Source organism: Hippocampus zosterae, chromosome 7 (assembly GCF_025434085.1).
Source record: "Hippocampus zosterae strain Florida chromosome 7, ASM2543408v3, whole genome shotgun sequence".
NCBI classification, from domain to species: Eukaryota; Metazoa; Chordata; class Actinopteri; order Syngnathiformes; family Syngnathidae; genus Hippocampus; species Hippocampus zosterae.
In genome coordinates, this window is record NC_067457.1 from 8,609,762 (window position 1) to 8,623,439 (window position 13,678).

Here is a 13,678-nt window from a genome sequence, read left to right on the forward strand (position 1 = left end):
ATATATATATATATATATATATATACATATACACACACACACACACACACACACACACAGTAAATATAAAATAAATATAGATGGATAGATAGATCGTTTCTCACGCCCAGGCGGCTCCTCGCTCGCTAGCTAATCCAGTCCTGACTCGGAGGCGACCTGATTGGTCCTGCTAGTATGCTCATCTTAAAGATGAAAACCATGCAGTTGTAAGTATACAAGGCCCAATACCTAAACTTGTAACCTTCTGAGCCTTTGTAGGATCACAAGAACTCACCAGGGTAGTTCTCACCATCTACCATTGTGACAGTGGCAAAAAGCACTCCTGGCGCTTGATAGGAGTCTATTGTATGGGTGTGTGATTGATCCGTAGATGATGCAAATGATATGATGATGATGATGATAAACAAACGGCAGAATAATGTGGAATTGAATGCCTTCCGATAGGCCCTTTGGCATTAAGCGAAGAAAGTAGAGAGGGCAAAGTGGAAAGTTCAACAACTGGCATAACCCTATCAAACTATCAAGACTTCGAAGATTGACAGAATTTATTATATTTTTGCCTGCACAAGCAATATTCTATCAGTGGTTTGACTCACCTCTAAAATTCTCTTGTGCAGTTGTTGCTGGTCCAATTCATCAGTGAGCTCAGGTCCAGTGGGAAGATGTTTATCAGGAATGGGCTGACTTGATGAAGCCGAATCTGAACTTGAAGGGGTCTCAGTTCCTGATATTCCATCTCCAGGTGGACCTTGAGATTGGTAGCGCTTGTGGATCACCAGGTCCCCTATCACTACCAAATCCCTGTCTAAGGTTGCTACCATGTCAGCAATTGAACTGAAGCCCAAAGTGGTCACTTTCAGTTTATGGTTGAATTTTAGCCTGTATGCTGTTGCCAGATGCTTCATAAGAATCCCTTGCGGATGTTCTGTCATCATGGTCACTAGATTTTTCACCTTCGTGACCTTCTTTTTTTCCTTTTTTAGTTTGGCGGATTCACAGGCCACAGTCACAGCTATAGCACTCGCACTAGTTCCTGCAGCTTCAGCGTCAACTGTCCCAATATTGTCCTTGTAGTGCTTATGAAAAACCACATTTCCCACTACAACCAAGTCGTTCTCCAAGCAGGCTAAGAGAGCAGCATTAGACTTAAATCCCAGGTTGGCTATTGATAGGTTGCGATGGTATGTCTTGTTATAGTACATGCTAAGTTTTTTTATGGGGATCCCTCTTTTATGCTGCTTCACCATGGCCACAATGTCTTCGAGAACGTTCTCCATCTTGATTAGTTCTGCCGAGCGGAAAAACACATCAGCACTCCATAATTAACACCACAAAGCAGTTCCAAAAACGTATAACAGCACCTTGAAGATAGGAAGTCAAGAACCTAAAAACACGTGCTTGCAAATGTAAAGCATCTTTTTTTTTAAAGCGGCTAAAAGATTACCCTTTAGGTAATTTCACATTCATTCCCACTCAATTTTTGATCTGAATATGAAAGATGTGTTTATTTACGGCTGTTACCACAGAATGACTCTGAGGTAGGGGAGTGCCCAAGTAATGGCAGCCTTAGCAATTATATTTTGCTATTGATGCATACAGTAATTGCACACTCTTGGTGAGTCAGACTAGGGCAAGGCATTCATCATTGTCTTCTGGAGTTTCGGTCTCTCTAACACATTGGTGTCAAACATACGGCCAGCGGGCCGAAAACCGACCCGGCAGGATAATTTAAATGTGGGGGGAAAATGCATAAAAGGCACGGAATGAATATTTTTAATAAAATGCAATTCATGGATTATCCGCTAAGGGGGCAGACTGTTTTCTGTTTAGTTTGTTAGGTGCTGGCAGGGATTACATTTAGATTTTATATGCACATGTGTAGATGGTTCCAAAATTCCTTTCTTTATAAATCTCGTTTCATCTTAAAATGCATGACTATATTTTTCAATTCCAATTACTTTTGTGCCTTCGTACAATCAGTGGGATCAGTTGCAATGCATAAATGTGAATGATCAAAGTAAAATTGCACATTTGTCAAAGGAAATACAAGGTTTTTCGTGACATGTTTTATAAAAGATATGCTCATGAAATGTCAACATTTTTCAAATGTTTTTGTGCTTCACAAACCCAAAACAAAGGAAAGACATGATATCTTGGATATTTTTTGGCAGAGTATTGGATAATAAGGTTATTGGTCAGCGTGGGACATAAAAGTCCCTGCAAATCATGTCTAGATAGCCCAATATCTTTTGAATATAATAAATAAATAAATAAATCTAATTTCTGGATGTTTTGCATACTACATTGCGTTTGTTTCTTTTAGGACAAAGCACCAACTCTTTTTTTTCGGACTTTGAATACATTCGTCGACGCGGCTGAGGATGAATCAGTGGAGACTCCAATTGAGTTGCCGTTCAGATTCGAGTCATAGCAGGTCATATAGCAAATTGTTGCGTGAAATGTCACAGGAGGAATGTTTGAATTTTCTGGTTTCAGGTAATTTTTTTTTTTTTTCCAAGATGGCGCCCGAGTAGGCAGCCTTTGGCAAGTGCTCTTCAAGAGCCTTGCTTTTTTGTTCTTTTTTGTTCTTTTTTGCTGTTTTTGTCTTTTGTTTTGTCACATGTTGTTTGTTGTTTCATTGTGTGGACCTGATATGGACTGTTTTCAGCGCTTTTTGGCCACGACATTCGTCAAAGGAGCAGTATCTGTGCTTGGTGGTTGCGCCTTCTCGGCAGCACGCCTGTACCAGCACAGATTTTGATTGGGAGGAATGTCGGCGCCATTGACTGTCGGTGCTGGATAGACCTGGGGCGCTTGTGTTTTTTGCGCCAGTAATGGGCAGCATTTTTCACAACCCCGATTTGTTCAGTGGCTATGTCAGCGCTGTTGGACAGTTGGCGTTGGTGCGGCTGGATGGATGGCCGCTGAAGTTGAGGATGAGGAGAGAGGAGCGTTGGCGAAGAGCGCCGATGCGTATTTGGAACCGTGAGTTGCCGCTTGGAATTGAAATGGATTTCCATGGGACAGGAGAAGTGAACCAATCTCTTTTTTCGTCAATGAATGCTACAGCTTCTTGTTGACTTTGAAACTTAGCTTGTAGCCGACGTCTGCACATTTTGAGCATGACGTCTCTGATCCACTGGTTAAAGGACACTTTGATTCTCTCCTCTTTCATCTCAAACCGCTTCAAACAACAAAGCGTGTGACGGAAAAGTGGTTAGGACTGCACGACTGTCCGTGTTTTATGTTATGTGTTGTGTTTATTATTTTACTTTATGTTAACTGTTTTGTAAAGCGCTTTGTTACAGCTGCCGCTGTTGTGAAAGCGCTATATAAATCAGCATGTATTGTATTGTATTGTATTGTATAATTATTTGCGGGGTTTCTGTTCCAGACCAATTTCATTTTGTATTTCATCAAAAAGAGGATATTGGTAAACAGTTGTTTTGAATTTGGCAAGCTATGACTCAACTAGGAACTGGGTTAGTTTCAAAACAGTTGGCGAGGACAAGATCAAGCCTTCTCTTTAGTCACAAGAAAAATCAGTCAAGAAACAGTAATGAGGAAAATTTGTTTTGTAATACACGTTAATACAAAATAAAACAATGATCCAATTGTTCCATTAATCAATGGACTACCCAATAAAATAATCTATTTTACAAATATTCATTTGCGACAGCCATAGTGGTAAACAATCGATCGGTGACCGGGAGAACTTGAACTCAAAATCTGCATTAGCTATTTGATGAGAAATCCAATTTCATCAAAATGATAAACAGAGTGCACTGACATAGTGCTTTATTCCATAAAAAACAGGGATGGGCACAATTTTTCATGAGTGTTGCCTGATGTATGATAAAAATGCTATTTTAAAATAATTTTCAATTAGCATTTTAATTGCCTGGTCTAAAGCACTTGTAACCGCAGATATTGTAACAGAGCCAAACTAAACATACAAAACATAAACCACCTCCAGCCATCAAACTAGTGTCTTACCTTTTCTTTCTCCTGGATGTCCAAATCTCCTTTAACCAGTGAAACTGAGCCAGAAAGCCTCTTGGTTTAGCTTATAAATGCCTCCCCACCATCCTGTTGTGTTTCGATCTCTGCAGCCAGAGAGAAATGAAACTGAAAGTAAGAGGCTCGCTCATTGAAATGTACTACAGTAGATGCTACTTGCCTCACTCTCATGTTCCTGTAATATGGGACTGTGTTATATATTATTTAAAGTATCTTCTCGGATATATTGGCATGAATTTTATTTTAAACTGATTTGGATGTTTAATCCATGAGGCTATGGAACCACCTGATTTCTCCGAAAACAATCAGAAAACATGATATCCCACTTGAAATTGACAAAATATACTTATTTTTCTCATAATGAGTTCAGAGGAAACGAATACAGAGTAGAAAAATGGTGAAAAGAAGTCATGCTTAAAATACAGAAGAGACAGTTTCTCTTTCCTGGCCACCCCTGACTGAGCCCATGCTGACTCACGCATCATGTGATCTGCAAATGAAACTGACCGGAGCCTAGTGAATCAAAACAGAAACTACAATTAGGTGCAGTGCTGGATACTGGATTCGGAGCTGCACCTTCATGATTTATCTTGATTTCCCCTCGCAGGAACAACAAAATTAAAGTATGTCCACCTGTCAAAATACCTAAGCCTGCATTTCCTTTTGTCCACGTTATCCCATATGTCAGCGTCGATGTAGCCACACAGACACATTGGTTATTTTGATTTAAAAAAAAAAAAAAACATCAGATTGATTAGACGTCGGAAAACAGGAACACTGAGAGCCAACTTGTCTTAAAAAATGTACACACGCAGTAAAATAGGTCGGCATAACCGAGTTTGCAGGATAAAGGCGAGATGTGAGCCAAGGCCAACAGGAGTCTAAAGGCCAAGTTGGATAGCCGGCTGACGTAAACCTGCATTCCCTATGGAACTGCATGAGACGGAATTGTAAATCCTGATCTTTTTTGAAAGATATTGACATGCATTTATGTATTTTCTTCTTTTGTGTGGTTGTACACGGAATACAACTTGGTGGGCTGTATTCCATCCGCCAAAGATTTTAAGCGGATACATGTAGGGAGGGATATGTGGGAATAAGAAAGATACTACCATTCAAATGTATTTGACAGTTCAGCTGGGAGTGGTTTAAGTGCACTCGCGGAAATGCCCACAATGCTGAGAATGGCATGATTTTTCACACTTTTCCATTCTTTCAAATTTCATTTCAAACCTCTATATATGCTGTTTCCAATTTAGAGGAAGATTCTATTTTCACTTGATAGGGACTTTAAACTTTTTAATGGTGCCTTCAGGGAGCATAGGGAACAACGGACACTAATGAAAAAAAATATGGGATGCTGTTAAATTGATCAAATTGAAATCTAAACATGATAAAAAGGGAGTTGGAGGACTTTGAAGAGTGTATTTTTATATACATGCCGTGTAAAACGAAACGGGGGCGGCACGCCGGCCTCACAGGGAAGAGGTGAAGGGTTCGAATCCGGCTGTGTGGAGCTTGCATATTCTCCCTGTGCGTGCGTGGGTTTTCTCCGGGTACTACGGTTTCCTCCCACATGCCCAAACCATGCATGGAAAGTTGGTGGAACACTCTAAATTGTCCGTAGGTGTAATTGTGAGAGTGGCTGTTGGTCTTTGTGTGCCTTGCAATTAATTGGCTACTTGTTCATTGTGTGCCCCGGTTACTGCCCGATGACAGCTGGGATAGGCTCCAGCACGCCTGCGACCCTTGTGAGGATTAAGGGGATCAGAAAATGGATGTTTGGATAAAACGAAACTTATTTCCTAGATTTAGCACCATAAAGATGACCAACAAAATGTTTTATCATGCCCTTCTTGAGGCAATACACACACACCTCGTCACCAAGAGCAAAAAGTACCTTTCAAATGTACTTTGGCTTCTCATAACGGGGTATGCATATTCCTACATTGTGGAGGCCCTGCAAAGAGATGAGTACACTTGTCAGATGAAAGCAAACAATTGAGTGCTGTAAGTGCAGTCTCTTGTTGAATTGTCCTGACTACCACGGCGTGGACAACACATGAATATTATACTTTTATCATTATTATTACGTCGTTCGGATGTTGAATGGCGAACGTTTTTAACAATAAACTTTCAGAAGGCGTCACCTGAAAACTGTGTTATTACTGAGAGAGGAACATCCAACCATGACACAACAAACCAGAATTTAATGAGATTTAAAATATCATGGCGTGTTTTGTGGTCTGCGTTTATCATGAACAGAAGCCGGTCGGGTTCTGTGACGAATAGTGACGGGGATGCTTTTGCTATCTGATCAGCTAGACTGGCTATCGTTGCTCGCACACTGTATATATACGGTACTTTAAGCTTGACATCCCTAGCTGGTAAATACAATGACTCACGTCATACTGCTGATATCTTGGAACCTTACCACTGTCAAAATGGCGACATCAGAAGCGCAATACTCACCGCTGTTTATTTAGTTTGCTCATGCTCCCTCGCTCGCGCAATGATGCATTTACGCTCTCCGGGAGAGTAGGAAGTTTTACGATTCGGATGGTTGCGCACTTCAACACTGCATCCTAAAAAAGGGACGGACGAGCAAATTAAAAATGTATTCTGATACAACATGAGCCATGTTGAAATCATCCTTATTGGAGTACTTTAGAAAACACCCGTATCTTTATAATTCACTACATATAACTGTAACACTGCATTAACAGAAGAACGCTATCCATTTAACCACACTTTAGTCTGCATTCAAACGACACAAAATTGTTTTCAATGCCCTGATTTCTGGGGCATTTAGTACACTGACACACAAGATGCATTGATTGACGCAGCTATTTTCTTCTTTGTCTAAAAGGCCCAATGGAGAAAAAGCATGGTAGTGTGAAAGATTCAGCTGGAGTTGTCACAGGATTTACTTTACGGGCCACATAAAATGACTCGGCAGACTGGATTACGCCCCTGGACCTTGAGTTTGACTCCTGTGTCTAACACAGTGACCAGAGGTGAACTCTCAGTTAAACGGCCAGTACACACAAAAGCATTGCAAAATTTTATTCTGCAAATATTTGAATTCGAGACACGCTTTTCCATGCCCACTAAAAATGCTAGTCCAGTCACCACTATTTTAAGACGAGCAGTTTAAAAAAAAATCGACAACAGCACAAAATTTGATTTCCTGTGAAACAGTGTGGAACACTACAAAAAATATATAAATTATGAACAGCGCTGACAAATTTACACACCAAAAAAATACTATTTTCTTTCTTGTTCGGCCCCCCTAGGTGGGGAACCCCAATAGGTTCATGTTTCCCTTGAGGAAGACAAGCTTATCAAAGCTGGCATTGGCCAGGGCGGTCCTCTTTGGCCGGACAATGTCACCGGCTGTTGAAAATACCCTCTCCACAGCAGCGGAGCTAGGGAGTGGAGTGTTGTATTTAATAAATAAGTCCACCCATGCCTCCCTGTGATCCTTTGGGAAGAGGGCCCAGGAGAGCGATTCCTGCTTGGGTTTCCAGTCGTGGATGGTGGCCCTCAGCACCTCCTCCACATCCTGGTCTACCCCATCCTGGTCGGTGCCAAACAGCTCCCTGTAAGCATTATTAGACGTTGGGAAGAAAAAGGGAAATTAATTGAATGCCTGAATCCAATATTGAATAACATACGAAAGATGCATTCAACTATGTTTTAATCCACTTATCCTTACAAGGGTCGCGGGCGTGCTGGAGCCTATCCCAGCTGTCTTCGCGCAGTAGGCGGGGTAAAACCCCACTTCATTACCAGTCATTCGCAGGGCAACAACAGTTGTTTTCAAGGTTTTGAGTAGAAATATGAACTATTACTGGAAAACCCGGTCCTGGTAGCTCATCACGTCAGCCTGGGCCTTGGCTGCCCTTTGCCGCACCATGGTCTTAAGCTCCCTGACGATTCTGTCCTTGATGGCGTTGGCTTGGTTAGGGGCGATTCTTGCCAGGATGGTAGGAGTGAAGGAGGGATGCAAGGCAGAGGCCATGAGCAGGTCTTGGTCCTCAAAGAGGACGCCAAACCTAAAAATGAATAGCACTGTAAATCTCAGTTTCAAAATGTGAGGTAGATAAATACACACACAGACACACAATTATAAAACACCCATTCATCCATCCATCCATCCATCCATCCATCCATCCATCCAAGCAACGTAGCTCAACCGGTAAATCGAGCGCTTCGCCTTTTGGCTCAGCTCCTTCTTTACCATGACAGACCGATACAAAGTCCGCATCACAATAATGATGCAATACTGAGGACACCAAACCGTACTCTCACAACGCCTTGGCTGTGTCTAGAAATTCTGTCCATAAACAATACAATACAATACAATACATGCTGATTTATATAGCGCTTTCACAACAGCGGCAGCTGTAACAAAGCGCTTTACAAAACAGTTAACATAAAGTAAAATAATAAACACAACACATAACATAAAACACAGTCATGCAGTCCTAACCACTTTTCCGTCACATGCTTAGTTGTTTGAAGCAGTTTGAGATGAAAGAGGAGAGAATCAAAGTGTCCTTTTGTAATGACAAAAGGCAGCCTTTGCGGAGACCAACCGTCACTAGAAATGAATCGGACTTAATGCCGGCAATGCGAACCAAACTGTGACATGGATGGTATAGGGACCAAACAGCTCATATCAGAGGGTTTGGTACCCCATACTTCCAAAGCACACCCCACAGAACTCCCCGAGGGACAGGGTCGAACGCCTTCTCTAAGTCTACAAAGCACATGTTGACTGGTTGGGCAAATTCCCATGCACCCTCGAGGACACTGCCAAAGGTGTCGAGTTGTTCCAGTGTTCCTCGGCCGGGACAAAACCACACTGCTCCTCCTAAATCTGAGACTCGACATCCTGACAGAACGTCCTCTCCAGCATCCCTGAATAGAGAGTAAAATGTATTACAACATATTATACGCACACCTTTTGTCAAAGCCTCTGAGAAGGGACTGGATCAGGGGCTGGGCATACTGCAGCTCACCCCTCTGCTGGTCCTGCAGCAGCCACCTCTTCAAGACCAGGAGCGTCGGGAGGAGGATGCCCATGTAGGCGTTGTCCTCCCCCTGCAGACTGTCGAAGGTGTCCGCCACAGGCTTCATGACATCCCTGTACTCCGTCAGGACCTAAAAAGTTCACAAGGAAACTAGATGCGCAACAGACTACTAAAAGCGGCACAAACTGGCTGTTTTTGCTCATCAGTAATGGTTCACAAATTAAATTATGTCTTTATTTATTTTTCATACGTTGATGTCTTGATCCAGAATTGCTCCTCCTCCCTTGCCTCCGGGCTGGTTCATAATGATGTTGTTGATGGCCTCCACCTGCTCAGGCAGAGACATCACCTCCAGCAGCATATTCACACTGTTGAAGTAGGAGTTCCACCTACAGAGATAACACACGCTAAAAAATAAAAAATTTAAAAGCGAGAGACAATTAATATGCCGTATTTTCCGGGCTATAAGTCACACTTTTTTCATAGTTTGACCAGGGTTGCGACTTATACTCTGGACCGACTCGTGTGAAATTATTCTCACATTATATCATTTCACGTTATTTCACATTAAACCACAAGAGGGCGCAAGAGGCCTGTGTTGATAAATCAAGATGAGCCTGACGTCGCAACGTAGAACAGGAAGCGCCACATCTTCTCCCACCTGAGTTGGCGGACTTGTTTAAAACGGACACAGAGGTTTAGATTTCATTGGATTTAGTGATTTGGAGTCAACACTAATGGTTTGGTAAACTTATTATGTACTGTATGTATCTTCTTTATGCTATAGTTATCTGAATAACTCTTCATATATTAAGTGAACATACCAAGCACGTTCTCGGTTCCTTGTTTATGCGTCATGTAATGTCAGCATATCTCTATTTTATTGTTATTTTTAAAATGCCTTTCAAGAGGACTCGTATGTTCTTTGTGTTGGATTTTATCAAATACATTTCCCCAGAAAATACGACTTATAGTCAGTGTGACATATATTTGTTCTTTATTTTATGCCTAGTGTGACCTACCGTATACTCCGCAGCGAATTAGAATCCGGAAAATACGGCAATTCATGGTTTGGATAATACATTACCGAATTAAAACCGGAGTTGTCAGCTTCCTCTTGATGGCTGTCTTGATCTGATTGGCAGCAATAAGCCTCTGTTTCTGGAGATTCCAGAGGTACTGGACCTTGGCAATTGCCTTACGCCAAGGAGTGTGCCCCCTGCTCCAGCCCACGACTTCATTTACGTCCGTGGTCGCCAATAGGTTCATGGTATGCACACTGGAACAAAATAAACATTGCAAGTGGCACCTCGCTTTCAAAGTTAAATCTTCAAAATCTGCTATTTCTTACCAGCAGCGGCGGTGAGGTGGCAGAGTGAGATGGGGATTGCCGTCAATGTCCTCGGCGTCAAGCTGTCCTTGGACGTCGCAAAGCTGCGCTGTTAACACTTCCTCATCCTCCTCCTGAACCACCAGCCTCTCCTTCTGTTCCCCAAAGGCATTGAAGGCGGCGACATAGTTTGCACCATTGTCTGTAGTGGTAGCTACCACCTTATTGACAATGCCAAACTCCTGGTGTATGTCATGGATGACTTCGCCCAGGAGCTGATGTGTCTGGCTGACCTGGAAAAAATATTTCTTGTTTTTGTTCTCAAGATTTATTCAGGACTTATTAGGCTTCAAAAATGTTAACTAGGGCCAAGTGAAGTCACTCAAATCAAGAAAAAAAATATTTAGTAAAATCCAAACATGATATGTTTAACTTTCTACCTTCAACTCCCTGCATGCCAAGGTTGCCTTCATCCTCTTCAAACTGGGCCGGTCTATCCAGTGCACAGTCATGCCCAGGAAGGCACTGTGGAAATATTAGATTATATTGATAATGTAATAAGATAAAGATAAGATATCCCTTATTTGTCCCACACTGGGGAAATTTACAATTAATAAATGTGTATGTAATATGTAAAGTAGAGTAGATCAAATCGAAATAATATGACAAATGTATAGCTTTACCGTCTCTGCACCGACCAGCTGTCAGCAGTGGTTGCCACCCATGTCTGCTTGTACAGCAGATTGTTGAGCTGCAGCTTGGCTTTATCCATCAGATCACTCAGGTCCCTCCCCAGGGTCTTCCTGGACATGAGCTGGAACTGAGGACTCAGGTAGGCAAACATCTCCCGTGTGTAGGGGTGTTCACAAAGGCTGAGGGGGGAAAGTGTCTCCACAAACCACCTGTAAATGGACATTTAAAAATAATTGCATACATGTGCTAATAACGATTGATTAAATTAGCAGCATTATGAAGAAGTTCAATCTTAAATATTTTTTAAAATGTAAACAAATACGAAACTTAAACCCAGAGGAAAATTAAACTGATATTTTTCGAGTTCATGTTTCCTCACCTTGTAACAATCTTCTTGGCTATGTCCTGGCTGAACTTGTGCCTGACAGATTCCTCCACTGAGAGGTGGCGCCTCTTGGAGGGACACTCCATGGAGTGACTACGGCCACGTTTGCTGTTTCCAGCCAGAGCGGCTATGAGCTCGTGCTTCTGTCCAGGGTGCGCCTATTTGAACCCCCCAAATAATGTTTATTAAATTATTGTTCTCTTCAGAATTAATTGTAATTATTTTATACTTTTGTTCATTCTGTCCCTGAGTAGAAAAGTTTGTTTACATTTCAAGCTTTTAACTCACGTTTTCATAGTGCCGGGTAAGATGGGCCCTGGAAACTGAGGTGTAGGTCACACCTGTGTTTTTGCAAAAAGGCTGCATACACTTGGCCCTGCCGGTGTACACTTTGCTCTTGCCCATGCCTTCACGTTTCAAGAACTTTGAAAAGATGTAAAATCTAAAAAATAAAAATAATTCGAATAAATAGTCAACAGGTGAGTGGTGATTTTTTTTTTCAAATAAACTAAGTGTTGCGACTAGCCCAAGTTGAATATCATAGGTATGCAACATAATTAAAATATTCTTATAGGCAACAGTATCCCTGAAAACAGCTTGAAAAAAACGAGGCAAATTTAATTTAAAAGTTGTCATTTTTGTAAAGATGTGAATCGTTGCCTGTGTTGAAAAACTGTTTCAAAAGTCAAGTATAAAAAAAACTATATAAATCAGTTTACAGGCGGTGAATTGTTTCAATGCCGTAATATTTGGAATGTTTTAGATTGAGTGTAATATAATGAAATATTGATTATTGGTATGAAAGTATAACGATACATAAATGTGTCTGGGTGTGTGCGTAGGTGATCAGGTTTTATTTTTTTTTAAGAAAAAGGACGACGACTTCCCCTACGTCTCGTGCCCGCGATAAAGAGAAATGCTGCATGAAAAAAAATCATCAAATCGAAAACGAGGCAACAAGGGGATTACAGTATACATAACATCTCTATAAAAATGTATGCAAATACAAATTTTTAACCTACCAGAGCAGATTTCTCTAAATCGGCCTCACGAGTAATGGCGAAAATTAGTAAACTGTAATATACCTGAATATGACGAAAAATGCATTATCTTACTTCTCGCAGTTCTCGAGGTAGCGTTTTAGCGCCCTGGTGGCTTCGGCATTTTCCAGCTCCCGAGCGTCAGTCTCCTCCACCTCCGAATCCTCCTCAGACTCTTCCAGCAACCGAGTTGAAGAGTCAAGCGACATGCTGGCGTCAGCGTCACCCTCCGCATACACTCCCGCTGTGCTTGTTCTGACGCTGCTAACCCTACTGGGTCTCTCATCATCACCATGAATAATGCTAGTACCAGAAGATGGACTCCCGCTATGTGTACTTTTGAAAAATGTATTCATGATCCAACACGAGCTTCCCCTCTGGCTTCTGGCTTCTTCGCCTAAAGTTTTAGGGTGGTTAGCAAGAAACTTTCAAGTGCATTACTGCCACCTACTGGTAAGGAGTGTGAACCGGGTATGCCACTAACCCAGTGGCTCTTAACCTGGGTTCGAACGACCCGAGGGATTCGGGGAATCGGTCTCAGGGGTTCGACGGAGCATCTCCCATGGAGGTTAAGACATACCTGACTTAACATGTCAATTAATTATTACATTTTGTACATACATACATAAATTTTGTTAGCGCAGTAGTCAACGTGTGACTGTCGTTATAGTACGTCGTAAAATGTAAAAAACTTAATGCTTATTTCTTGAAATTTTATTTACTTTTTAATGTTTTCAATGAATGTGTTTTTTATGTCTTGAATTAGTAAAAAGTCATATTTTTGTTTTTCACGAATGAAGGATTCGGTGAACGTGCATATGAACTGTTGGGTTCGATACTTCTACGAAGGTTAAGAACCACTGCGAGAACCTATGACCCCAACAAAAACACACACACAATTACACGATTCCTCTTCACAATTCCGTCCAGTGTTGCCAATTTAGCGACTTTCTCGCTATATTTAGGGAATTTTCCGCTAACGACTCGCGACTTTTTCTGATGTTATTGGAAACTCTGATGTGAAACTACAGTATGTATCGTTGTTATTATTCTCGACATGGTGCTTCCGTCAGTATCCCGGGGCCTGAAAAACAAACAAAAACAATGAAACTGAATGAGGGCCTAGTATTATTCATTCATTCATTTCCAAACCGCTTTTATCCTCACTAGG

At 41.6% G+C, this 13,678-nt stretch overlaps 2 protein-coding genes and 1 long non-coding RNA gene across 7 annotated transcripts in view; 1 reads left to right on the forward strand and 2 right to left on the reverse strand.

The window, feature by feature from the left end:
• The window catches only part of wu:fj29h11 (uncharacterized), a 38,613-nt gene extending 32,023 nt beyond the window's left edge, over positions 1–6,590 (reverse strand). For 3 of the 4 annotated variants that reach the window (XM_052070956.1, XM_052070958.1, XM_052070954.1), the window contains exons 1-4: positions 6,455–6,513; positions 5,921–5,980; positions 3,997–4,106; positions 597–1,288 (exon numbers count right to left, since the gene is read on the reverse strand). In XM_052070956.1, the coding sequence (XP_051926916.1) occupies positions 597–1,277 (681 nt within the window). In that variant the 5' untranslated portion in view covers positions 1,278–1,288; positions 3,997–4,106; positions 5,921–5,980; positions 6,455–6,513. Of the gene's footprint in view, positions 1–596; positions 1,289–3,996; positions 4,107–5,920; positions 5,981–6,454 lie in introns of all 4 variants that reach the window. The other variant, XM_052070955.1, reaches the window with a different exon arrangement.
• A 481-nt stretch (positions 6,591–7,071) lies between these two features.
• On the reverse strand, positions 7,072–12,924 carry LOC127604142 (uncharacterized). 2 transcript variants are annotated; one of them, XM_052071080.1, is made up of 11 exons: positions 12,583–12,924; positions 11,756–11,909; positions 11,462–11,625; positions 11,073–11,291; positions 10,830–10,914; positions 10,411–10,682; positions 10,147–10,338; positions 9,310–9,448; positions 8,990–9,189; positions 7,875–8,078; positions 7,072–7,622 (listed from the first exon to the last, which is right to left on the reverse strand). In XM_052071080.1, the coding sequence occupies exons 1-11, from the start codon at positions 12,861–12,863 to the stop codon at positions 7,313–7,315; spliced, it is 2,220 nt and encodes a 739-aa protein (XP_051927040.1). In that variant the 5' UTR covers positions 12,864–12,924; the 3' UTR covers positions 7,072–7,312. The 2 variants fall into 2 exon arrangements, with proteins under 2 accessions (XP_051927040.1, XP_051927041.1); XM_052071081.1 differs by lacking the exon at positions 11,756–11,909.
• On the forward strand, positions 8,206–8,671 carry LOC127604366 (uncharacterized). Its single transcript, XR_007963299.1, has 2 exons — positions 8,206–8,361; positions 8,571–8,671. It is a non-coding gene; the product is annotated as an uncharacterized LOC127604366 (long non-coding RNA).
• Positions 12,925–13,678: the final 754 nt, after the last annotated feature.

Excerpts from the sequence above, each read along its gene's own strand:
- LOC127604142 (XM_052071080.1), bottom strand. The coding sequence starts at position 12,863 with ATGAATACATTTTTCAAAAGTACACATAGCGGGAGTCCATCTTCTGGT. Across the intron at positions 9,449-10,146 it reads ACAACTCCGGTTTTAATTCG|GTGGAACTCCTACTTCAACA; the intron begins GTAATGTATTAT and ends TTATCTCTGTAG. Across the intron at positions 9,190-9,309 it reads TTCTGGATCAAGACATCAAC|GTCCTGACGGAGTACAGGGA; the intron begins GTATGAAAAATA and ends TGAACTTTTTAG.